Source organism: Bos indicus x Bos taurus, chromosome 25 (genome assembly GCF_003369695.1).
Source record: "Bos indicus x Bos taurus breed Angus x Brahman F1 hybrid chromosome 25, Bos_hybrid_MaternalHap_v2.0, whole genome shotgun sequence".
NCBI classification, from domain to species: Eukaryota; Metazoa; Chordata; class Mammalia; order Artiodactyla; family Bovidae; genus Bos; species Bos indicus x Bos taurus.
In genome coordinates, this window is record NC_040100.1 from 17,225,756 (window position 1) to 17,249,503 (window position 23,748).

Sequence of the window (23,748 nt, forward strand, 5' to 3'; positions counted from 1 at the left end):
AGGGGCCCGGAGCCAGGGTGCCCAGGAGTGCCTTGTGGGGTAGGCATCTGAGGCACCCTTTCCTAGGGAGGGAGGGAGGGGGCCAGAGTTTCCATCCCACTGCGGCCCGGTTGCACCCTCTCAGATGGTGCCCACCCCCCAACGGTGGCCACTCGTCACTGGTACTGCAGCTGGTGGGGGCCACACCTGGGAAGAGGGGCCCCAGGCCCAGCATTTCCAGGCGGTAAATCTAGCATCGTGGAAGCTCAACTGGACCGATGGATTCACTCAAGGGAAGAGCAAGGCCCAGAGGCACAAGTTGAGGCAGAAGAATGTTTTTTAATGCCAATATAGCTGACATTTTATACGCGCTTGACCCGAGAGCATGCTTACAAAGACACCAGGGCAGCCTCAGGCGGGGGGTTTATAAATTGCATGCTCAGGGGAGCCAAGGCTCCTGAAGGAGGTTAGGGGCGGGGTGGGCATGGTGGAAGGGGGACTGATCATTCTGCTGTGATAAATGACCAGCATCTTGAGGACCTGGAAGTGGTGAGGAGCCCAGACCTGGGCTCAGGGCAGCCTCACAGGCCAGGTCCTGGCCTTGTCAACCTCTGTGGGGTAGAGGCAGGTGTCCTTCTCCTCTTCCTTTCACAGACAAGGAAACTGAGGTCCAGAGAAGGCAGGCCACGCGCCAATGGTCACACAGACTCAGACGCAGCGCCTGGTGACTTTAGGGTCTTAACTGCATTGCCGACCTTTAGGTGACCTGGTCATCATCACGTCTATGTAGTGGGAGGGGACAACTGTCTCACGGTTCATGGGCACACCGGGCAGAAAAGCCCATGAAAGGGGGCACCTCCTGATAACTCTTTTCCACAAGCCAACAGAGGCCTCTGCTTTTCCACCCCGTGGAAATCAGAGTGTGGGCAACCAAGCCGGGCACACGGGGACGGGGCCTCTAGCTGTGTGACCTTGGGTGAGTGCCTGGGCCTTTCTGAACCTCAGTTTTCAATATCCTGAAAGACGGGGGTAATAACACCTGCCTCCCAGAGGCTGGGATGCGGGTCCAGTGAAATGACAAAGGTGTGAGAAGCCCTCAGCCCAGACGTGGTTCCCAAAGCTCTCAGGGAACCAGGGCTCTGCAACTAGGCACTGTGGACGGGGGCGCCGCTGAGGACCCCTGAGTCCCCAGAGGCCACGAGGCGCTGCAGTTCCCCGAGTCTGCCCTGGGCTCTTTCGCCTGCATTTGCTGTTTGCAGAAGAAGGAAACGGCAGCAGCTCTCTCGCTCCCCGGCGGTAACCTCCCCCAGCTCCATGTGGAAAGTTCTGGAGGATTTACGCTCCTCTCCGGCAGCCACACCAGCCATTCATCAAGGCGCTGTTTCCCTGACAGGGGACCGAGCGCGGCCGCTGTTCCCCGGCTTACCCCTCGATAGGTGTCCTCGGGAGATTTATTGTAGTTCCAGAAGCGAAGGCCTGCGATGCTTTCGGCTCTGTCGAAGCGGATCGTGACCACGTGGTCCAGCCCCGGCGAGAAGGGGATCAGCCACATATGCTCATCCTCCATCGTGATGTTGGCTCCATCAATTAACCTGCGCTCAGTGGGGAGGGCAGGGAGAGCTGAGGGCAGTCCGGTCAGCAGGGAGAACTCACAGCGTGGGGTTGGCACCCACTCCTCTCCCCACCACGACGGCCGCCCCTACCTGGCATGAGCCTGGCTGGATCAGGCTCATGAAGGGGAGGTGAGACTAATCAAAGCAACAGTGAGGAGTCATCACTTATCTGTGAAGTTAGACAAAACAAGAAACTGGGGGAGACAACAGCCTGTGCTATTAAAGGGATTCTCTGGTGGCTCAGATGGTAAAGAATCTGCCTGCAATGTGGGAGACTGGGTTGGATCCCTGGATCGGGAAGATCCCCTGGAGAAGGAAATGGCAACCCACTCCAGTATTCTTGCCTGGGAAATCCCATGGACCAAGGATCCTGGTGGGCTACAGGCCACCGGGTCGCAAAGAGTTGGAAATGACCGAGCGACTAACACTTAGATGCTGTTAAAGGTACAGTGAAGCGATCATCAAGGTTTTAAAAAAGGATGGGGGTGGGGCATGTATTATTTTTCAGGACTCTTTAACCCAGTGGTCCCACTTCTAGAATTTTTCCTCCTAAGAAAAGTTTATTCAGCATGTCAGAAAGCCATCTGTACCTAGATATTACTTACATTAGCAACAAACAAACCAACCCTGAAAGATCTCAAAAGAGGGAAACGTTCAGTACATCAAACAGTAGTGAAGATGATCATCACAAGGATAATGGGAAAAGGATAAAGCGAAAGGGCAGGCTGTGGGATGGCAGGAGCACTGGCTTTAATGTTGTAAAATGAGGCCAAGGACCAAGAGAGATGACCAAAAATGAAAAATATGTTTCTGTCAGAGGGGATGGGAAGTGACAATTTCTATTTCCCCAGCTTTCTGTAAAATACTGTATTGACTCTATGGTACATTTGGAAAGAACTCTATTCCTTCTTCCTTGTGCTGGAGGAGAAAGATACTAAAGCACCAGGGAGAACTTGGGAGCTCCCGCCGTGGGACAAGTACGAGAAGGGGCAGGTGCCTCTGGAGGGAGGTGGTCTGGCCTGTGGTCACTCAGCCTGGGTGGCCCAGGGCAGCCTGCCCACCACTGGGCGGGAGTCCCCAGCACCTTCACGTTCTTTTTTTAAAAATTAGTTTTATTTTCGGCTGTGCTGAGTCTCCGTTGCTATGCGGGCTTTTCTCTAGTTGCGGAGAGCGGGGGCTACTCTCTAGTTGCAGTGGGCGGGATTCTCACTGTGGTGCCTTCTCTTGTTGCAGAGCACAGGCTCTAAGAGGTGCAGGCTTCAGTAATTGTGGCTTGTGGGCTTGCTAGTTGCAGCTCCCGGGCTCCAGAGCACAGGCTTAGTAGCCGTGGCACACCGACTTAGCTCCTCCTTGGTATGTGGGATCTTCCCGGACCAGGGATCTAACCTGTGTCCCCTGCATTGGCAGGTGGGTTCTCTACCACTGAGCCACTGGGGAAGCCCCATCATGTTCTAAGAGAGCTCGCCAGCTGGCCCATACTGCACTTCCACCCAGGCCAGTTTCTGGTTCTCCTGCCTCATCCTTCCGATTCTGTCCAGCACACCTCAGCCCTGACCCCAGCCCTGGTCTCTCTTCCACTGAGAGGCCTGGCCCTGGAGATAGGAACCCACCTCTCAGCCTCTTGGGTGGCCCCCCTCCCCGCGCTATCCCATTTTCCAGGTGACTTTGAAGCTTTGAGGCCCCTGGTAGGGCCTCAGGCTGCTGCCATGTTTCCTAGATCTAATTTATTATTATTAATTGTTTTAAGTTTTTATTGAATTTGTTACAATATTGCTTGTTTTACATTTTGGTTTTTTAGTTGAGAGGCATGTGGGCTCTTAGATCCCCAACCAGGGATCGAACTCATACCTCCTAGACTGGAAGGTGAAGTCTTAACCACTGGACTGCCACGTAAGTCCCTCCTAGATTTTAAGATAAACTTTGCTTTTCCTTTTAACATTTTAAAGTTTTGGACTTGGAATAAATCTTACAAGCCAAGTGTTCATCCAAGAAGGTAATGTTTCTTTTTTTTCCTCTAAAAGGTTGTTATTAAATTGATGGATGGTATGTCTTACAACTGCTGGCATCTTAGAACTGAGAAAATTCAGCAGTTTAACCCTGGGGTGTTTGTGGAATTAAGCTGGCTGAGGTCTACCACTAGAGAACCTTCTGTTTCCTTCCAAAAGCAATTACCTCCCTGTCCTAGAAATGGGGCCACTTCCAAAGAACTACTGCCCAGTTCTGAGTGTGGAGAGACCTGCTGAAGTGCTTAGAGCTGACAGTGAAGGGAATTCCCTAACGGACACTCTCAAGAATATAGAAATGGTACTTCCTAGCTCTGTCCACAAAAAAGCCTAGAAACAAGGACTGACCCAGTAACAATGAGCATCCCTAGTGGCTACACTATGGTCTCTAAATACCATTTCCCACTAGAAGGAACCTGGGCTTCTAGGAGAAATGGCTGATCCCATACCGGGGATAATACGCGTACAAGAGGAATCTGGGATTTCTTGTCATATCAGAAAGGAAGGCAGCTATGAGAGACTGTTTTACAGAAGGATTCGGGAGCCCCCAGTGTCCAAAGAGGGATCAGTTTGAGCATCCATAGGATAAAAACTGCAGTAGATTGAAACCCTTCAGACACAGGAGATTTAAATCCATGAGTTTATGGTAGTCAAAAGCAAACAAATGTTTTAAAGGATTCTAGAGAAACAATTTTGCTCTTTTGAAAACTGAAGAAATAAAGGGAAAGAATCAAGCATCAAACTGTCTTTCCTGTTTGAACTGTACCTCAAAGTAACCAAGTAATTGAGGCAAATTTTCCCTTTACTGACAAAAACAAACAAAAAGAATGATAGGATCAGTCTATCACCGTGCCACAACCCCTGAAAGAGCAGGAGATCTAACCTCCAAATGTCGGCTAACAGCGTCACGGAAAGCCTGACCACCAGATGTCCCACGAGTCCGAAGGAAGTGTGCACTAACATACACGACCTGATAGCTACGGCTTCCCTAATGGCCAAATCTCAATATGATCTAGTGAACAGATTACAGGAAATACAGGAGCTTGAGGAACAAGTTAAACAATACTACAGTGATGCAGTAAAATCTGGATTTTACTGATGCAGTAATCTGGATTTTAAATCCAGTAATATTTTAAATATTAATTAATCCAGTAATATTTTATAATTAGTATAATGTTAGTATAATAGAATAGTATAGTATAGTATATAGTATATATAATAAATATATATAATTATTATAATAACATATAATTATAATAATATATATAACTAATATATAATATGGAGAAGGCAATGGCACCCCACTCCAGTACTATTGCCTGGACAATCCCATGGACAGAGGAGCCTGGTGGGCTGCAGTCCATGGGGTCGCCGGGAGTCGGACAGCGACTTCCCTTTCCCTTTTCACTTTCATGCATTGGAGAAGGAAATGGCAACCCACTCCAGCGTTCTTGCCTGGAGAATCCCAGGGATGGGGGAGCCTGGTGGGCTTCCATCTATGGGGTTGCACAGAGTCAGACATGACTGAAGCGACTTAGCAGCATATATACTATATATGATATATTATGTTATATTATATATCTATTATATTATATTTATTAATTATATATAATAATTAATTATATATAATATATATAACATAATACCATACTATACTATTATAGTATATTATATAATATATTAATATAATTATTATATATGATACAATAATATTTTATATATTAATGTAATTATTATACACAATATATTAATGTATTATATAATATATAATTAATATAATATATTATATAATATATTATATATTGTATTATGCATATTATACTATAATATGGTATAATATAGTATAATATTAATCCAGTAATATTTAAATACTGGATTTTAAATCCAGTAATATTTAAATTTTAAAATCCAGTAATCTGGATTTTACTGATCTAGTAAAATCCAGACTCAACAGAGCAAAAACCCTGGTTTCTTCTACAGATCATTTATAAGCAAAAAGTGAAAAAAGATGGAAGGGAACCCAGAGATTACGAGAGGTTTAGGTGATCTATCAACCATCAAAGGACTTATTAACACATAGAAATAGACTCACAGTCATAGAAAACAAACTTACGGTTACCAAAGAAGAAAGAGGCAGGGGAGAAATAAATTAGGAGTTTGGGATTAACATATACACACTGCTGATGACTTCAGTCGTGTCCGACTCTGTGTGACCCCATAGACGGCAGCCCACCAGGCTCCCCCGTCCCTGGGATTCTCCAGGCAAGAACACTGGAGCCGGTTGCCCTTTCCTACTACATATAAAACAGATAAACAACAAGGACCTACTGTATAGTATAGGGAACTCTACTCAATATTTTGTTTAATAGCCTCTAACAGAAAAGAGTGTAAAACAAAATGTGAATATACATATACATATTTTATACACATATACATGCATATGTGTGTGTTAGTTGTGCAGTTGTGTCTGACCCTTTGAGACCCCATGGACTACAGCCCACCAGACTCCTCTGTCCATGGAATTCTCTAGGCAAGAATACTGGGGTGGGTAGCCATTCCCTTCTCCAGGGGATCTTCCCAACCCGGGATCAAACCCAGGTCTCCTGCATTGCAGGCAGATTCTTTATCATGTGAGCCACCAAGGAAGCCCATATATGCATAAATTTATATATACATATACATATACATATGCATATATGTGTGTGCATATGCATATATGTATATGCTTATACAGGCATCCCAGGTGGCGCGAGTGGTAAATAGTCTGCCTGCCAATGCAGGAGACATAAAAGACATGGCTTTGATCCCTGGGTCAGGAAGATCCCCTGGAGGAGGGCTGGCAACCCACTCCAGTATTCTTGCCTGGAGAATCTCATGGACAGAGGAGCCTGGTGGGCTACAGTCCATAGTCATGCAGTCAGACAAGAAATGACTTAGCACAGCACATATACATATGCATATATTTACATATATGTGTATACATATCTGGATCACTTTGCCATATACCAGAAACTAACACAATACTGTAAATCAACTATATGTCAATAGTATTTTTTAATAAATTTTAAAAATAAAAAATTTGTTTTTTCCCTATGGCACTCAGCTTGCAGGATTTTAGTTCCCTATCAACTAGGAATCAAACCCAGGCCCCCAGCAGTGGAAATACAGACTCCTAACCACTGGACCGCCAGGGAATTATAAAAAACAATTTTTAAAGAGACACAGTAAGCAATCACAATGTATAGACCATATCTGGATGTCAATTCAAGGAACAAATTGATATAAAAGGGGGAAAAAAGATGATGAGGGAAAGAGAAATATGCTAGATATCTAGTAATTTAAAAGAGTGCTCAGTCACTCAGTCATGTCCAACTCTTTGTGACCCCACCAGCATCCTCTGTCCATGGGATTCTCTAGACAAGAATGCTGGAATGGGTTGCCATTTCCTTCTCCAAATTTAAAGGACTGTTAATCATTTAGGTGGAATAATGATACTTGGATCAGGTTTAAGTCCTTATTGTTTAGCGATACATACCCAGAGATGAAATACTTTCAGACCTGGGATTTGCTGCAACATAGTCTGGGCGGAGGGGAAGGAACTGGGTGGGTGTGGATGAACAAGCGAGGCCAGGCCAGCTATGAGCAGATCACTTTTACAATTGGCAGCAGGGACCACAGGCTCCCAGTCTAAGTTTGTGAGAGTGTGACTCACCAAGATGGCCCCTGATTGGGCAATGCAGCAGCCGCGATGGCCCCGGTTAAGGAGCACCTTGGAGGAAGGCAGGTAGGAGGCCACCACTGATCCCACACACTCTGGGCCAGGCAGTGGGTGCAGTGGTGACGTGGCAACCCCCCTTCTGCCCAATAGCCAGATTACTGTCCCATTCTACTGATAAGGAAACTGAGGCAGGGGAAGACAGTATAACTTTGTGGTTAAATGCACAGGTGTTGGTCTTCCTCGTGCCTATATTCAAATCATGACTCTGCCACTCAGCTCATGTGGGTGACCTTTGAGGTACCTCTCTGTACCTCAGTTTCTCCATCTGTAGAGTGGGGGCCTCTTAGGGCTGTTTGAGATTTAGATGAATGAATATCTATAACCTGCTTAGCACAGCCCAGTGTCTGGCATTTAATAAGTGCTCCCAAAATGGCAATTATAATTTCAGTTATTATTATGATTATTATAACTGGAGAAGTTAAGAAACTAGCTGGCAAGGGGCAGAGACAGGATTTGAATTCTCATCCCTCTGGCTCCCCTAGACTCTTCTTGTTCGCACCTGCAGGCAGGCCCCAAGCCTGACAGCTGTCCTGGTTCAGGGGTGCCTGAACGCTGTGGATCAATGCCGTGTCCAGGCTTGTCCTCTTACTGACTTGACTCAACCTGGGCTTATGAAATTGGACAAATGCAGAGGAAAGTGCAGCTTCAGCCATCATCTCCAGCCTCAGGGAGGGGAAAGTTTTCAGCCCCCGAGAGGTTGGGTCCCTCATGCCTAAACACAGAGCCAAAGGCTTACCAAGCAGTTACCGTGTTTGGGGCCCCATGCTAAGCACCATGAAAGTGTAAAGTGAAAGTCACAAACACTCTTTGTGACTCCACGGACTGTACCCCACCAGGTGCCTCTGCCCATGGGATTTTCCAGGCAAGAATACTGGAGTGGATAGCCACTCCCCTCTCCAGGGGATCTTCCTAGCTGAGGGATTGAACCCACATCTCCTGCACCTCCTGCATTGCAGGCATATTCTTTATTGTGGGAGCCACCAGGGACTTCAAGCACCATGGAGGAAACACAAAGCCCAGCTGGGTCTGGAAACAGGAGAGCCTGGCTTCTAATCCTGTCTACCTCTTCCAGCTGTGTGGCCCTTTCCTGGGCCTCAGTTTCCCTTGACTATAAAATGGGCAGACCCCAGACCTTGGGGTGGCTGGAAGAAGGTGGAATAGGGGATGCCAGGGGATGCCAGCTGATGGTTAAGTCTGAAATTTACAACGCATATCCGGTCCCCAAGCCCCTGCTGTCATGAACCTTGTGCTTCTTACAGACACTCACTTGTCCAGGGTCCGGGAGTCGTCTGTGTACTCAGGGAGGTCATTTAAGTCTCTGGGGGAGGCAGAGATCTGGTGCGGGTTGATGGGCAGTGCCTGGCCATCCTGCCCCACCACCTCCAGGCCGGTGAGCCCCAGGTAGTGTAGGTCACCCCAGGAGGCAGTAAAATTCAGTTGCAGGCCTGCAGCAGGAAGAGAAGTGTCCAGTGAGCACCAGAGATTCTGCAGGAGGTACCCAATCCTAAAGGAAATCAACTCTGAATATTCACTGAAAGGACTGATGCTGAAGCTCCAATACTCTGGCCACCTGATGTGAAGAGCTGACTCACTGGAGAAGACCCTGATGCTGGGAAAGATTGAAGGTGAGAAGAGAAGTGAATGACAGAGGATGAGATGGCTGGATGGCATCACTGACTCATGGACATGAGTTTGAGTCAGCTCCGGGAGATAGTGAGGGACAGGGAAGCCTGGCGTGCTGTAGTCCATGGGCTTGCAAAGCACTGGACACGACTGAGCGATTGAACAAAGACAACCTAAGACGGAGGTGGCAAGAGAACTGATTTCAGACTCCGTATTCTACCAGCTGGAAAACTCAGACTTGAATGAAAGGGCCTTCAGGGTAGGCTCTGCCTTTCTTCTCAGTAGCCCTTGGGCCTGGGTCACTGCTGATACTCAAGAAATGTCTGCAGGATGAATGGACCTGTGTGGGTTAGCCCTGCACACAGCCTTAGGTCCTTTCTCCACTCATCAGTCACGTTGCCCACCCCATGATTAGCACCCTAGCATAGCTTCCCATGCTGCTCAACCAGCATCCCTGCCATCTGGATTCTGTCTACTTCTTTAATCTCATCTTGTGCCCAGGATCCCTGGGGCCACCCTGATGGCCTTTCCATCCCTCACGTTCACAATGCTGTCTCTCACCACAGGGCCTTTGCACATGCCGTTTCCTCACTCCTGAACTCACACGGCCTAGGCTAACTTGTGCCCATCCCTCAGATCCCAGCTTACTTCCTCAGGTAAGCCCTCCCAACTTCTCTGACCACATCAAGCCTCCATTCTCAGCCTGCATGCCACTGTGAATGTCCCCTTCTGTGCCCTGATCACCATGGTGAGCTTGGGACTCTTTGGTAAATTTCCATCTGGCCTGTCAGATGGTGAGTTCCTTGAGGGCAGAAATCCCATCAGTTTTGTTAGATCATGGTGCCCCCAGAGCCAGGCACAGTACCTGCCACATAGTAGGATCCCAGTACAGGTGGAAAGATTAAATAACTAACTACATGGAGGTGGCTGCACCAGTAAGCCATAAGGTCGGAAATGGATACTTTATGCAAATTGGCCACTATCACGAGGATTCACATGGATTCAAGGGAAAGGAAGTGATCCAAAGTGATGCCCCCATTCTTTTGCCCTTGTTCCACCCCTGCTCCATCAGGGAGCATTTCTTAAAAAGCATATTTATTTATTTGGCTGTGTCGGGTCTTGGTTGGAGCACGCAGGATCTTCATTGCATCATGCGGGATCTTTCATTGCAGTGCACAAACTCTAGCTGTGGCATGTGGGCTTAGCTGTTCCATGGCATGTGGGATCAAACCCGAGTCTCCTGCATTGCAGGGCGGATTCTTAACCATGGGATCATCAGGGAGCATTTAGGAGTGAATTTCTGTGGTCCCAAGGCAAAACTTCCCAGGTAAGTCATTCATTTGCCCAGAAAGCTCAAAGTGAATGAATCTCTGTCTGGTATCTGGCTGGAACTTCTCTTCCCTAACGGTCTCCCGTCAGCAGTCCCAAGTCCAGTGACCTCTTCTACCCTTGGAGAATTGGGGGCCTACTTTAGAGCTCTTCTGGGTGGCTGTGTTCCAAAGAGTCACACTTGTTGCAACTGTTACAGAATGCCAGCACCGTAGCACTGGAAGAAGGAAGCCTGGATTCATGGCATTCCACGCACATCAGCTCAGATGAGGAGGCAGAAGCTCAGGGAGGTTGAAGATATCTCTGTGGCCAGGAAGTGAGGCCAAAGCAGAAAACCACCCTGGAATATGGCTTTCTCTCTTGTCATTTCCAACATACGTTTCATAACTCGGCCTCAGATCCCTCTGCTCTTCATGATGCCAAGGTAGCTCTGAGCATCTTGGGGGCAGATGAAACAGATGGGTGACCAGAGTGGTTGTGGATGCATCACAGCCTCTCACAGCATCAGTAGCCTGCAATACAGCCACAGATGCCTCCCTCTGAGTCCTTGCCTCTGTGTCACGTCATCTTGCTGCTTCTCTCATACAGAAGTGGAGTCTATTTCTCCACTCTCTGAGTCTGGGCAATGTGATTTGCTTTGGCCAAAGTGAGTGAAACCAGCAGAATCTGTAAAGTGCGTGTGCAGGGAGCTCTGGCCCATCTTTCTACACTTGAGAGTCTTGCCACGGGAAAGAGCCGGGTCAGCCTCCCAATTGCCGGCTGTGTAATTGAAGACATCCTAGTTGTTCAGCTGCCAGTGCATCTGCCAGCTGAGCAGACACAAGGGCAGACACCACAGAGGCCAGCTACGCTTAGATGTGAAGAAACGCCCGAGCAAGCTATTGAAGTATGATGAATCATGATTAATGGTGATTATGTTAGGCCACTAAATTGGGGGCTGGTTTGTTTAGCAGCAGAAGCTAACTGATACATTCATGTTCAATTATCTCCTCAGAGAAAGAGAGTGTTAGTTGCATCCAACTCTTTGTGACACCACAGGACTGTAGCCTGCCAGTTTCCTTTCTTCATGGAATTCTCCAGGCAAGAATACTAGAGCGGGTAGCCATTGCCGTCTCCAGGGGGTCTTCCTGACCCAGGGATGGAGTCTGGGTCTCCTGCAGGGGAGGCACATTCTCTACCATCTGAGCCACCAGGGAAGCCCAGGGGCCCTGCCTAACCGCCTGAACTCAAATAGCTCCCTCCCCCGTCTCTCTCAAAACCCTTAGCTGCTGTTGTTCAGTTGCCAAGTCGTGCCCGACTCTTTGTGACCCATGAACTGCAGCACACAAGGTTTCCCTGTCTTTCACTATCTCCTGGAGTTTGCTCAAACTCATGTCCATTGAGTCCGTGATGCCATCCAACCGTTTCATCCTCTGTTGCCCCCTTCTCCTCCTGCCCTCCATCTTTCCCAGCATCGGGGTCTTCTTCCATCACTCAGCTCATCGAATCAGGTGGCCAAAGGACTGGAGCTTCAGCTTCAGCATCAGTCCTTCCAATGAATATTCATTGTTCAATTGTCATCTCCTCAGAGAGGCCCTGCCTAATCATCTGAGCTCAAATAGCACCCTCCCCATCGCTCTCAAAACTCTTATTCTGCTTTATTTTCTGTCATCCAACGAGATGTTCTACATTGATTTGCTTCTTTATTTTCATTGATTTGCTTATTATTTTGCTTATTTATTTTCATCAGTCTTTCCCACTTAGATGGAAGCTCCCTGAGGGCAGGAACTCTGTTGACAGTGTTCACTGTTTTATTCCCAGATCCTAGAACAGTATCTGAAAACAGATGGTCATTTAAGGCTTTAAAAAAAAAAAATGATTGAAGAGTACATGTTTAGTAGATACCTGGAGGTAAATGAATCAAAATACAATCGTTTGAGTTTCACCAAAATCACAGCCAATGGTAAACAAATATTTATTGCCACTAATGTAACAAGTGCTTTGCATACTGTTCATGGGGTTCTCATGAATATTCATTGGAAGGATGGATGCTGAAGCTGAAGCTCCAATACTCTGGCCACCTGATGTGAAAAACTGACTCCTTGGGAAAGACCCAGATGCTGGGAAGGATTAAAGGCAGGATGAGAAGGGGACAACAGAGGATGAGATGGTTGGCTGGCATCACCAGCTCAATGGACCTAAGTGTGAGCAAGCTCCTGGCGTTGGTGATGGACAGGGAAGCCTGGCGTGCTGCAGTCTATGGGGTCTGTACAGCAACGGAACCGAGCCCTGTTCTTGGCACTGGAGATTCAGGGCTAAATATCAATACACAGCAAAATCTCTCTAAGAGCTTCCATTGCAGTGAAGACAGACAATGAACACATAACAACAACAACAACAACAAAAATAAATTAGATAGTTCCACAGAGCGATGAATACCATGGGAAAAAGTGGATGGGATGGGATAGGGAGTGACTAGGCAGGGGTGGGGGGGTAGTCACGAGGACCTCTCGGAGGAGGTGACGTTCAAACTGAGACCTGGGTGATGAGAAGGAGGCCGCTATCCTGTAGCATTTCTGGAAGAACATTCTAGGCTGAGAGGACAGAAACGGTAAAGGCCCTGGGATGGGAACACATTTGATTTGTGGTTGGAACTAAGTGACCGAGGGAGAAGGTGGAGGAAAATGAGATCAGAAGGGCAGGTGGGGGGCTAGATCATGTCAGGAGGTCTGGATTTTCTTCTCTTCAATGGGGAGGCTTAGATCTGGGAGCAGAGAGGTGCCACGATCTGACCAGTGTCTTGGAAAGCTCACTGGGGCTGGACTCCATAAGGAGGCCAGGGAGGACGCTGTTGTGATCCCTGTGGCCGGGACAAGGTGGACAGACTGACAGACAGCAGTGCCAGGACTCTCAATGGCCTGGATGGAATTGAGGGAAAGAGAAAACGTTCCTGACCCAAGGGGCAGAGCAGCTGCGGGCACCACATTCCTTAGATGGAGAAGGCCTGGAGGGCAGCAGGGAGCCGACTTAGATCAGGGGGCTCCCTGTGAGGGAGAAAGGCCACCTCCCTCTTGAAACAAGTGCCCGGACTCTCCCAAGCCGCCCTGACTTTGTTTGCCTGGCAAGAGGCACTGCTGTCGTTCCACTGCTAAGTCATACCCGACTCTGCAACTCCACGGACTGCAGCACGCCAGGCTCCCCTGTCCTTCACTATCTCCCGGTGTTTGTTCAGATTCATGCCCACTGAGTCAGTGATGCTCCCTAACCATCTCATCCTCTGCCGCCTCCTTCTCCTGAATCAGGGTCTTTTCTGATGAGTCGGCTCTGAGATGCACTCAGATACCATCTAATCTAGGTTTGCTGCGAAAGCGATTACTCTCCTCTTTGAGCTAATATCCATGTTCCATATTCATTTTCCTCTGGTGTATCAATTAGTATTTATATAAATGGAAATTAATTTTGTTATTTCTCTCCCATGTTTCAACTCTCTCAGCTCCTTTCCTATTCATCACTGCTGATATTTGCAAAACTTCTAAAATTAGTGTCATCTGCAAATTAGCAAGTCATATATCTCCTTTCAAAACATTAATAGGATGGGCCGTATTTACCAACCCCAATGCACCCCCCGGGTCACTTTATCAAAGCACTCTTCATTTGCACGGGCTAGGAGAGCACATTTAGGATTTGGGATACAGGGAGGAAAAAGCCAAAGGTTCAGAGAAGGCAGCTTTGGAAATCACAGGTCTCAAAGTGGGCAGAGGGTCCTTGGGCAGCAGGTTCTTCTGCCATCCTGCTGAGTAGAGACACAGAGAAATTACGCTTTTCTTGTAGCAAAAAGGTCTGGGAGCTCTACTCCAGGGCAAAACTCCCAGGGCACTGAAATAACATTTCTGAGAAAGGTCAGAAGCTGGTTCAGCAGGAAAAACATTTACAGACAGCATCTTTGGAGGAAATCATCAGATGGAGGGGACACTGGATGCTTCTGGCTGGCCTTCCTTCCTTCCTTCTTCTGGTTACGGCACTCTAGCCTCCTCTGAAGCACCATCAGGGTGGCTGACTCCCAACTCTTGGCTCTAAAGATGGGCCTCTGACCCAGGCCAGGCCAATCCATGTTTTCCATCCCATTCTTTCCCTTCCCACCGAGGTAAGCCACAGTGATTGGTTAAGCATGGGCACGTGAGCCAGGTCAGCAGACATTCCAGGAACACTGTTGGACTTGCGGGGAAACAAAAGCTCTTTTACCTGGGATTACAGGGTGGAGCTTCAAGGAGCTCCCACGTGGATAGGGTCTGAATGGGAGACAGACGAGAGACCGAGAAATGGGGCAGAAATGACATCATTTGCACACCTGGATCCAACAGTGTGGAAAACTAGCAACCCCTGACCTTCCTGGTTACATGCACGAGTGTGTGCTCTGTTACAGCCGATGCTTTGCGACCCCATGGACTGCAGCCTGCCGGGCTCCTCTGTCCATGCGATTCTTCAGGCAAGAATACTGGAGTGGGTTGTCATTTCCTTCTCCGGGGATCTTCCCGACCCACAGATTGTCTCCTCCGCCTCCTGTACTGCAGGCAAATTCTTTATCACTAAGCCACTGGGAAGCCCTTTTAGCTACATAAGCTAAGAAATTTCCTGTTTTGCTTAACTCAGTTTGAATTCAATTTCCCTTATCCCCAGCTCCCCACCCCAAATCCTGACCAACCTAGGGGAGCCCAGACTAAACCAGAAATGACTGCTGTCTCCCAGTTTCATGAGATGCTGACTCTTCCCAAAAACCTCTCTGGAGTGTATTGAGTGGTGAGGACCTGGACTGTGGATTCAGATAGACTCAGTCCCGTCCTTGACCTCATACTAGCTGTGTGACCCCAGGTGGCTTTCTCCATCTCTTGGAGCCTCAGTTTCCTAACTTCATCTGGAAAATGGGGAGAATAAGAGCTGGAAGTGAGAGAAGGCAGGGAAAGCCCCAACACAGGGCCTGGATGGGGGATGAAACCAAGCCTCAAACTGGGCCTTGGCTTACATTGGGTTGGCTTTCAAATTACTCGGTTGTCCCTAAGTCCCAAAGTAATTGAGAGAGAGTTCTGGAAAGTAAGGGGCTGAGGATTCAAAGGGAAGGCTTCTTCTTCTCTTCTCAGTGGTGATTTGTGCTTGTGGAATGAAGGAGGGGGAGCTGAATTCTCACTGGGCACCACGGAGATGGGAGCGGGTCACAGCAAGGCCTTAAGAAGGGGGTGTGGTGGGCAGTGTGGGACACCCCCCAGATCCCGCCTCCCACCCCCAGGGGTGACACTTCAGGACTGGGAGTGTTGCCGACCCCCCACTGTGCCTACACTTGGCGTTGCCCCTCCCCAGCCTGTATAAGGTGGCCTATTAACACAGGCGTGTAAAGGCCCAGCCCCCTTACTCAAGATGACTCCAAGGGGCCTTTGAGCTCCCTGCAGGCTGGCAGAGGCCTTGGTGTGATTGCCCCGTGGCCCAGTTCTCTGTGCCCAGCCCTGCTTCCTACCCTCCCCCAAGAGCACGCCCCAGTAAACTCCATCATCTCAGAGGCTGCTTCTTGGGGACCCAGACAGTGGCAGTCGACATCCTTTTAAAGGGCAGAGACGGAGAGCAAGGGCACACCAGGTGGGCATGGCCTGCACGGAAGCTTGCGGGGGCAGGGGCTCAGGAGATGGGGCGGGGAGGAGCGGAGCAAAGAGGAGGCTAAACTCTGACACCTTAAGGCTCCGTTCTGGAGATGATGGTGGGGAGGTGGGGAGGGGGCGTGACGATGGCATGGCGCATCTCTTCCTCTCAGAAGATGACTGGAGGTGGATGGCGGGCACAGGGGGCAAGAAAGAGCAGGAGGGGAGGTGGCAGCGAGCAAGCTGGCAGAGCCTTGTGAACAGGGAACAGGAGGCAGAGACCACAGACAGTGGGACCGGGGCCCAAGGGTCCCCGAGGACTCAGGCAGAGGTGGGGGACATGTGCCGAGTCAGAGAGGACCTGGCCCGAGGGGCACACGGGCCGAGGACAGAGAACAGACACAGCAAAACCCATACGGGATCTGCCCAGAGACCACCAGCCAGCAGCCGGCTGGGCAAACACATGTGTGTTATGTTTGGCTCATAGGCTGTTTTTACATTTTTATAAAATTAGTCACCAACATTTAAAAACCTGGAAACTTCACATAAAAAATCCAGATTTCTGACTTTTTAGAAGAGTGGGCACCTGGGCCGGTACTCCTGATGCCTGACCCCAGCTGGAGCTGGGAGGATGCAGGCTTCCTCTGCTCCAGCATCTGCTCTGCGGCCCAGTCTGAAGGGGCAACTTGAACCCTGGATGGACAGATGCCCAGGTCTCTCCAGCTCTTATGTCTTCTTGCTCTATAACTCTGGGGCTCCCACTGACTCTGGGGTCAGGGCTGCAGCTAACACATCAGATGTCTGTGTGTGGCCCTCTGGGAGGGCACACTGCCAGGAGGACCCCTCCTCTGAAGGGCTGCAGCCCTGCCAAAGCCAATGAGCCCAGCACCAGCTGGTTTCAGCCCTGACTTGTCCCAGGGCCTGGTGTCTCTGAACACGGTACAATCTCCTCCACTGTCCCGGGAAACCCTGTCCCAAGCTGCCATGACTACCTCCCCACCCCCGACCCCCGAAGGTCCTCCTTCTTGCAACACTGCCCCAGGTACTCACAGATGCCGTGGTAGATGCCCGGCTCTGGTGTGGTGACATCAGGGACAGGGGGACTGGGGGGCAGCTCTGGCTCCAGGCCCTGCACACAGGGTGGGGGAGAAGCAGAGGGAAGGGGTGATTCTAGTGATACTCACTGGCCATTCTTCCAGCTACTGCTGCCCACCCCATGCCCCAGGTAAGTCCCGGTGTCTTTTCCGGTGTTTTGTTTTCTGCCTTGGTGGGAGCCCCGTGACTGGCCCAGAAACCCTCCTGCATTTGATGTCTTTGCCAGAAGCTCTTAACTGTTAGGGGAGGTGTTGGACACTAATCAGCTCAGGTGATCAGATTTTCTGGACCAGGGAAGGACTGTATCTAGTTTATCCAGTGAGCTGGAAGAAGGAGGGAGAGAGAGAGAGATCGGGAGGGAGGGATGGAGGGAAGGAGGAGAAAGAATTCAAACATACAGAACGGTTCTCAACCCTGGGGACTGTGCATCTGCATTAAAAAAAAATCTTTTGGCTGCTCCGCATGGCATGCAGTTCTCCAACTAGGGATCGAACTCATGCCTCCTGCATTTTCAGTGTGGAGTCTTAACCACGGGACCGCCAGGGAAGTCCTCCTGCATCTGCATTTTTTAAACCTTCCCACGATTCCCATGGGCAGGCAGATAAAGAACCCCTGGTCTACAGACAGAGTGGGCCACCACAATCCTGCTCCTTGGTCTCTGTGTAACCGTAAACTTCTCGCATTAGATCTCTGCACTGTAAATCAGGGTAGAAGAGCCCATAGTTCTTCACAGACGGGAAGGTGTTAGTCGCTCAGTCATTTCTGACTCTTTGTGACCCCGTGGTCTGTAGCCCACCAGGTTCCTCTGTCCATGGGATTCTCCAGGCAAGAATACTGGAGTGGGTAGCTATTCCCTTTTCCAGGAGATCTTCCTGACCTAGACAGGAAAGCTGAGATGCAAAGAGAGGTGGAGCCACTTGTCCGGATCTTAGAGTTTTAGTGGGGACAGTGTTTGGGTACCTGATGACACCCTAATGACCCCTCAGTCCAGCCCCTTCAGGCCCCTGCCTGGCTATGGGGAGGAGCAAGAGGAAGGCTGTCTGCCGGAAGTTGTCCTCTGATGCCTTGGGCCGCCGGGAACACTGCTGCCCTAAAGCCCACGTGCCTTCTCTTGCCTTCCCCGATCCCCTGACCTCCCTGAGCCTCCTAGGAAGCCCCCTGGTGGATGGACAGACCTGGACACTAGGTGAGCCCCCTGCTAGGGGTGTGACCCTGACATGACCTCCCTGAGCTCGCTGTCCTTATCCCCTAGGCAGAGAGTGATGCCTCTCTGCCCCTCCCAGGACTCCATTGGATCAGAGTCCCTGAGCAGGGACTTCACCATGTGGAAAACGGTGGGTGAGTGAAAGGCTTCGAGACCCTCTCTCAGCTGGAGGCCCGCACAGCACAGCCAGACCGCAGGCATGTTCTGCAGAAGGTTTGAAAATACTATGAATTGGTGGCCAACATTTTTTTTACTGGGGAGATTTTACGTAACAATCCAGATTTCTGGCTTTCTATGAAAGAATCAGGACAATCACTGGCAATGAGCTAGCTTGTCTGGTGAGGGGAGGACAGGGTCTCTCCTCGCCCCTTCCCCATCTCACGTGGTGCTCTGCGGGCCCCTGCAGGCTGCAACCTGTGAACACGGTGCGGTCGACAGCCGTATCACTGCCCTGTCTTGGTCGTGACCTTCCTGTAGCTGAACCTTTTGTCTTTGGTTCCTGGTTGGTTGATTGCACTCTTCTCCCCACCCTCTTTAACTATGTCCTCTTTCTCCTATGGCCTCAAGAACATCCCTGGAGACCCTGGCATCTCTTCACCGTGACCACTGGTCTTTGACTTGGGCTGACCATTGTCCTGAAGGTCATCTTTCATTTTCAATTAGTCCATTAAAAGCACAGACTTGGGACTTCTCTGGTGGTCCAGTGTCTAGGACTCTGCACTCCCAATGCAGGGGGCCCAGGTTCGATCCCTGGTTGGGGAACTAGATCCCGCATGCAGCAACTAAGACCCGGTCTGGCCAAATAAAATAAGTAAATATTTGAAAAAAGAAAAGCACAGACTTGGTAGAGTCTTGCATTCAAGTTCGAGCCTTGTTACTCCCCTACGAGGTGTCCCTGGATAGGTCCCTTAGCCTGTCTGAGCCTTGGTTTCTTCAATAGGGATATTATTAATCATCTCTACTCCAAGGGCTGTGAGGAGGGTTAAACACCAAGACAAGTGCTCCACGACTGATCACGATATGTGCCCAAGAAGTGACTGCCAGGATCGTCATTATTTTAATTCTCAAGTCTGCCTATTAAAAGCATTTGCAGCCCTTCCATCAAAAACAACAGTGAGTGATCAAAACACAACCCAAAGCAAAAACTCCCCTGAGACTGCCAACCTCTAAATTACAGAGATGACACAGAACTGATTTCCCCAGCTTTGATTAAAATTTGAATACTTTCTTCACTTTGGTTAAAAAAAAAAAAAATTAGAGAATGAAATACGACACACAGCACAAAAAATGAAGCAGAAAAATGGGAAATGTCAAAACAGGAGTGCCAGCAGCTTACGGGACATCCATCTTCATCCCTCCTGCTCTACTCTGAGTCAGGAGCAGAAATCTATCTGGGTGCCGTCCCCGCTGCTCCCACACCGCTCCCCTCGCCACCAGTCCTACCTGGTCGTCAGCCCACGAGCCGGCCTGGGTGTGCGGCCTCTCCTCCCCCTGGCCATCGGCCGTGCTGGGCCTCTGCAGGGCCTCCTCGCTCTGCAGGCTGCACAGGCTCTCCACGTCCAGGTCAAACGTCTCATCGGAGCAGAATATGGCCTCAAGGATATCATCGTCGGTCGTGAATAAGATCGTGTCGCCAAAGTGCTCTGGAGCTGACAGGGGGACCGGGAAGATGCAAGAGTCAGCTCATCCCACATCGCAACGAGGAGCAGATTGGGAACCTAAATCCATCAATCTTTGGGCTAGGAAAATTCCAACCTACTAACAGGTTTTGATTTGAGTAACTGAGCCTTATTCTTCTTTACATCTTTGCAAATGGAATTCAGGGATTGTAAGAACCATACAGATTTAATGAAGGCACCTAATCTAATGAGGGTGGCTTCCCTGGGGGTTCAGACAGTAAAGAATCTGCCTGCAATGCGGGAGACCCGGGTTCCATCCCTGGGTTGGGAAGATTCCCTGGAGAAGGGCATGGCAACCCACTCGAGTATTCTTGCTTGGAGAATCCCATGGACCGAGGAGCCTGGCGGGCTATGGTCCAGGGAGTCCTAAAGAGTCAGACACGGCTGAGCGCCTTAGCACAATCTAATGAGGATCACTGTGATCTGTCATGAAATAAGGGATGTTGCACAGGCACCCACGAGGCGCGGAAGCTGATCCTGCTGGTGCTCCACACAGATCTTTCGCTGGTCCTTGCAGGGGGCCTTGCCTGAAGGGTGTGGGAGTTATGTCCCCCGCCAGGGGAGCCTGGGGGTTCCAAAGCCTTGCTGCTTTGCCATAAGGCAGGACAAATGCTGAAATTTACACTCCTGAGCTCCCCTTGGGATCAGGCTGAGGCTGGGCTTCCCCTGAAAAAGCTTCCTTCCTAGCTTCTCTTCCAACCCTTCCACATCCTACATCCCTCCCTGTCCTACAGGTTCTCCCAAGAACACTCTCTCCATCAGTCACTTATGGAAGGAATCCCCTGGTCAGACTCAGGCCCTAGGAAGCTGAGCAAGGCTGGTACCCAGAGCAGGCATCGCAGTAAGACCAGCTCTTGCACACCCCTCTGCAAAAGGCAAGGAGAGGGCCGGGTCTAGGAAAGCAGAGGGATCTATCTGTCACTGGCCAGACACTAAGTTAGTTTCTCCTCAGAGCCTCAGCGAGTAGTGGGTAGGAGCTTCAAGAACACTCTTACAGCCATACCATACCTCCCGTCAGGGTTCCAGAGGCCTTGGCAATTTCTCCCTTAAAGATGCATTGCGCGTCTAACAGCATCGTGATGTCCTTCACGCCCCGGAAAGAATGGATCCGTGATTTATTGTAATTCCAGATCCTGATCAGGGCGACCTGGCAAGGCTGCAGGAAGTCCATGGAGATGGAGTGGGACTTGCCAGGCGTGAAGGGGGCCAGCCAGACGTGCATGTCGTCCTGGGTCCTGTTTACCCCATCGATGAGGTTGCTGACCACACGGGGGTCTCTCCCGTAGGCTGGTAAGATATTGATGTCCGGGGGATCGGCTTGAATGTTCTCGATTCTCACCGGCTCCCCCTTGGAACTGAATATTTCTATCCCGTTGAGGCCAACGTAGTGCCTGTCCCCCCACGTGGACTTGATGTCGATGACCAGGTGCTGTCCATAGGGCAGGACGGGGATTTTGAAGTCACCCCCGTCGTCTGCCTCAGGGGAGCCGTGGTCCTGCCCTTTCACGGGCTCCGGCTTCTCCTCCTTCCAGGGGGGTGGCTGGTCGCTCTGCCGGCTGCTTTTCTGCTGCTGTAGGAACTCGTCCAGGATATCGCCCTGGAATTCCATGTTAGAGATGCGTCCCCGGTGGGAGCGGTCGAAGGCCGTGAGGGAGTCCCACGATTCGTGCAAGGTGTGCTCCGGCTCGCTGTGCCACCGGGGCCGTGGCGGCATCCGGGTGGACCAGGCGCCTTCTGGAAGGAAGGACACAGGAGGGGTGAAACTCCATTAGTGGTGCAGGAGGCAGTGGGGACCCTTACACATCGTCTCATCTGGTGGCTCTCAGCTGGGTGGGGTCACCCTCAGGGGCATATTCTAGAAACCGTGGGTATTTTTTTAAAAACTTTTTTATATTGGAGTATAGCCAATTCCCAGGTGGTGCTAGCGGTAAGAACCCACCCACCAATGCAGAAGATGTAACAGATGAGGGTTCGACCTCTGGGTCAGGAAGATCGCTTGGAGGACGGCATGGCAACCCACTCTAGTATTCTTGCCTAGAGAATCCCCATGGACAGAGGAGCCTGGCGGCTACAGTCAGACATGAGTCAGACATGAGATAAGAGTCAGATACGACTGAATTGACTTAGCATGGACACATAGCCAATTAACATAGGGTCAGTGGTAAAGAATCCACCTGCAATGCGGGAGACACAGGTTTGAATCCCTGGGTTGGGAAGATCCCTTGGAGAAGGAAATGGCAACCCACTCCAGTATGCTTGCCTGGAAAATCCCATGGACAGAGGAACCTGGTGGGCTACTGTCCATGGGGTTGCAAAGAGTTGGACACAACTTAGCAATTAAACAACAACACAGCCAATTAACAATGTTGTGATAGTTCCAAATGAACCCCAAAGGGACTCAGCCATAAATATACACATATCCATCCTCCCCCAAACTCCTCTCCCATACAGGCTGCCACATAACTTTGAGGAGAGTTCATTGTGCTATACAGTAGGTCCTTGTTGGTTTTTTAAAGATGGCATTGTGTACCTGTTGACCCCAAATTCCCTATGTCTCCCCCCGATTCTTCACCGGTGGGTGGTGTGATGCTCTTGGCTGTCTCGGTGCCAGCTGGCCCTGTTGATACTTGAAGGGCGGAGCCAGGGATGAGACTAGGAATGGTCCAGGCACAGACTCTGGTCTCCTGTCTCAGGCACCATTCAGGTTGGTAAAAAAAAACTGTTTGTGGTCACCCGAGTCTGGAACTTCATTGTTTTACAAAGAGACAAGTATTTTTTCAATATACTTTGGATTTTCTAAAAATGCGACGACCATGCAAATCAAGGGAACACTCCTTGGTTGTGGGAGAACCTTTGCCGGAAGTCATCTCCACTTCAGAAACTCACCCGACCCAAAGCGATGCGGCTGCCTGCGGCGTCTGAGTCAGCAACCCTAGGGTCTGCTCTGGAGGCTGTCACAATCACATGACCCTAACAGAGTTTTTCAAAGACTGCCGAATGGCAGGTGGAAGGCTTGTGAAAGAATGTTATGTGGAGGGGCGGGGGGGGGGGGGGGTGGCGGGAAAGCCAGATATGCTATTTCAGATGCAGCCTTTCGTGTGGGCAGCATGTCCCAACGTGTTAATATCATTCCTGGGTGGGGAGTAGGAAAGATTTGAACTTTCTTCTTTGACATCTTCTCTTCTAAGTTCCCTATGTGTATTATTTTTATCATCAAGGACAAAACTCTATTAAAAAAGCCAAATGACCCAGGTATACTAAAAGGTAAGGAATTTACTTCTATTTGTGATGAAATTGATTCCAAGAGCCGAGTTTAGGTCCAGAGCACGTGGAGAACAGGGGCCTGGCCCTCAGGGGGTGGCTCCGAAGGCCCTGCCCTCCTCCTTGTAGGACAGTAAAGCCCAGCACGCGCATCCAGCAGTGGCCGGCCCCCCGGGCCAAGCCATGGCTAACCGACACCTAAGGGTGTCATTCTGGAGAAACAGCAGCTGGCAACCCTGGCATTCTGTTTCCTCTCCTTTCATCTCGTCCTGTGCCCTGTACTCCATTTTCTGCCTGTCTCCCAGGGGGCCTGACTCCATCAATTATCTCCTCTCTCCAGAATCTTCAATCACTCCTTCCCCACTGGCATCTCCCCTCTCTCTGCCTGCAGACATGCATAAATCTCTCCTACCTGAAAGAAAAAGGAAGCTGACCTGATCTTGTGGCTCCCTCCAACTGCTGTCCTATTTTATCCCTCCTTTCATTGCAGACACTGCATCTTCATGACCCCCACCCTCTCTTTACCCCCTGTAACCCGGCTCCTCTGTGCAAAGCTGTTGCGTTTTGCCAACCCAAGCTCC

The 23,748-nt window shown here is 50.0% G+C and overlaps 1 protein-coding gene and 1 non-coding gene across 4 annotated transcripts in view; one reads left to right on the forward strand and one right to left on the reverse strand.

Moving 5' to 3' along the window:
• KIAA0556 (KIAA0556 ortholog) overlaps positions 1-23,748 on the reverse strand; it is a 230,123-nt gene that overhangs the window by 11,489 nt on the left and 194,886 nt on the right. For all 3 annotated transcript variants that reach the window (XM_027526515.1, XM_027526514.1, XM_027526513.1), the window contains 5 exons: positions 20,915-21,640; positions 19,671-19,876; positions 16,979-17,057; positions 8,641-8,818; positions 1,406-1,571 (listed from right to left, as the gene is read on the reverse strand). In XM_027526515.1, coding sequence (XP_027382316.1) covers positions 1,406-1,571; positions 8,641-8,818; positions 16,979-17,057; positions 19,671-19,876; positions 20,915-21,640 — 1,355 coding nt within the window. The remainder of the gene's footprint in view (positions 1-1,405; positions 1,572-8,640; positions 8,819-16,978; positions 17,058-19,670; positions 19,877-20,914; positions 21,641-23,748) is intronic.
• Positions 18,917-18,989, forward strand: TRNAG-CCC. Its single transcript has one exon. It is a non-coding gene; the product is annotated as a tRNA-Gly (tRNA).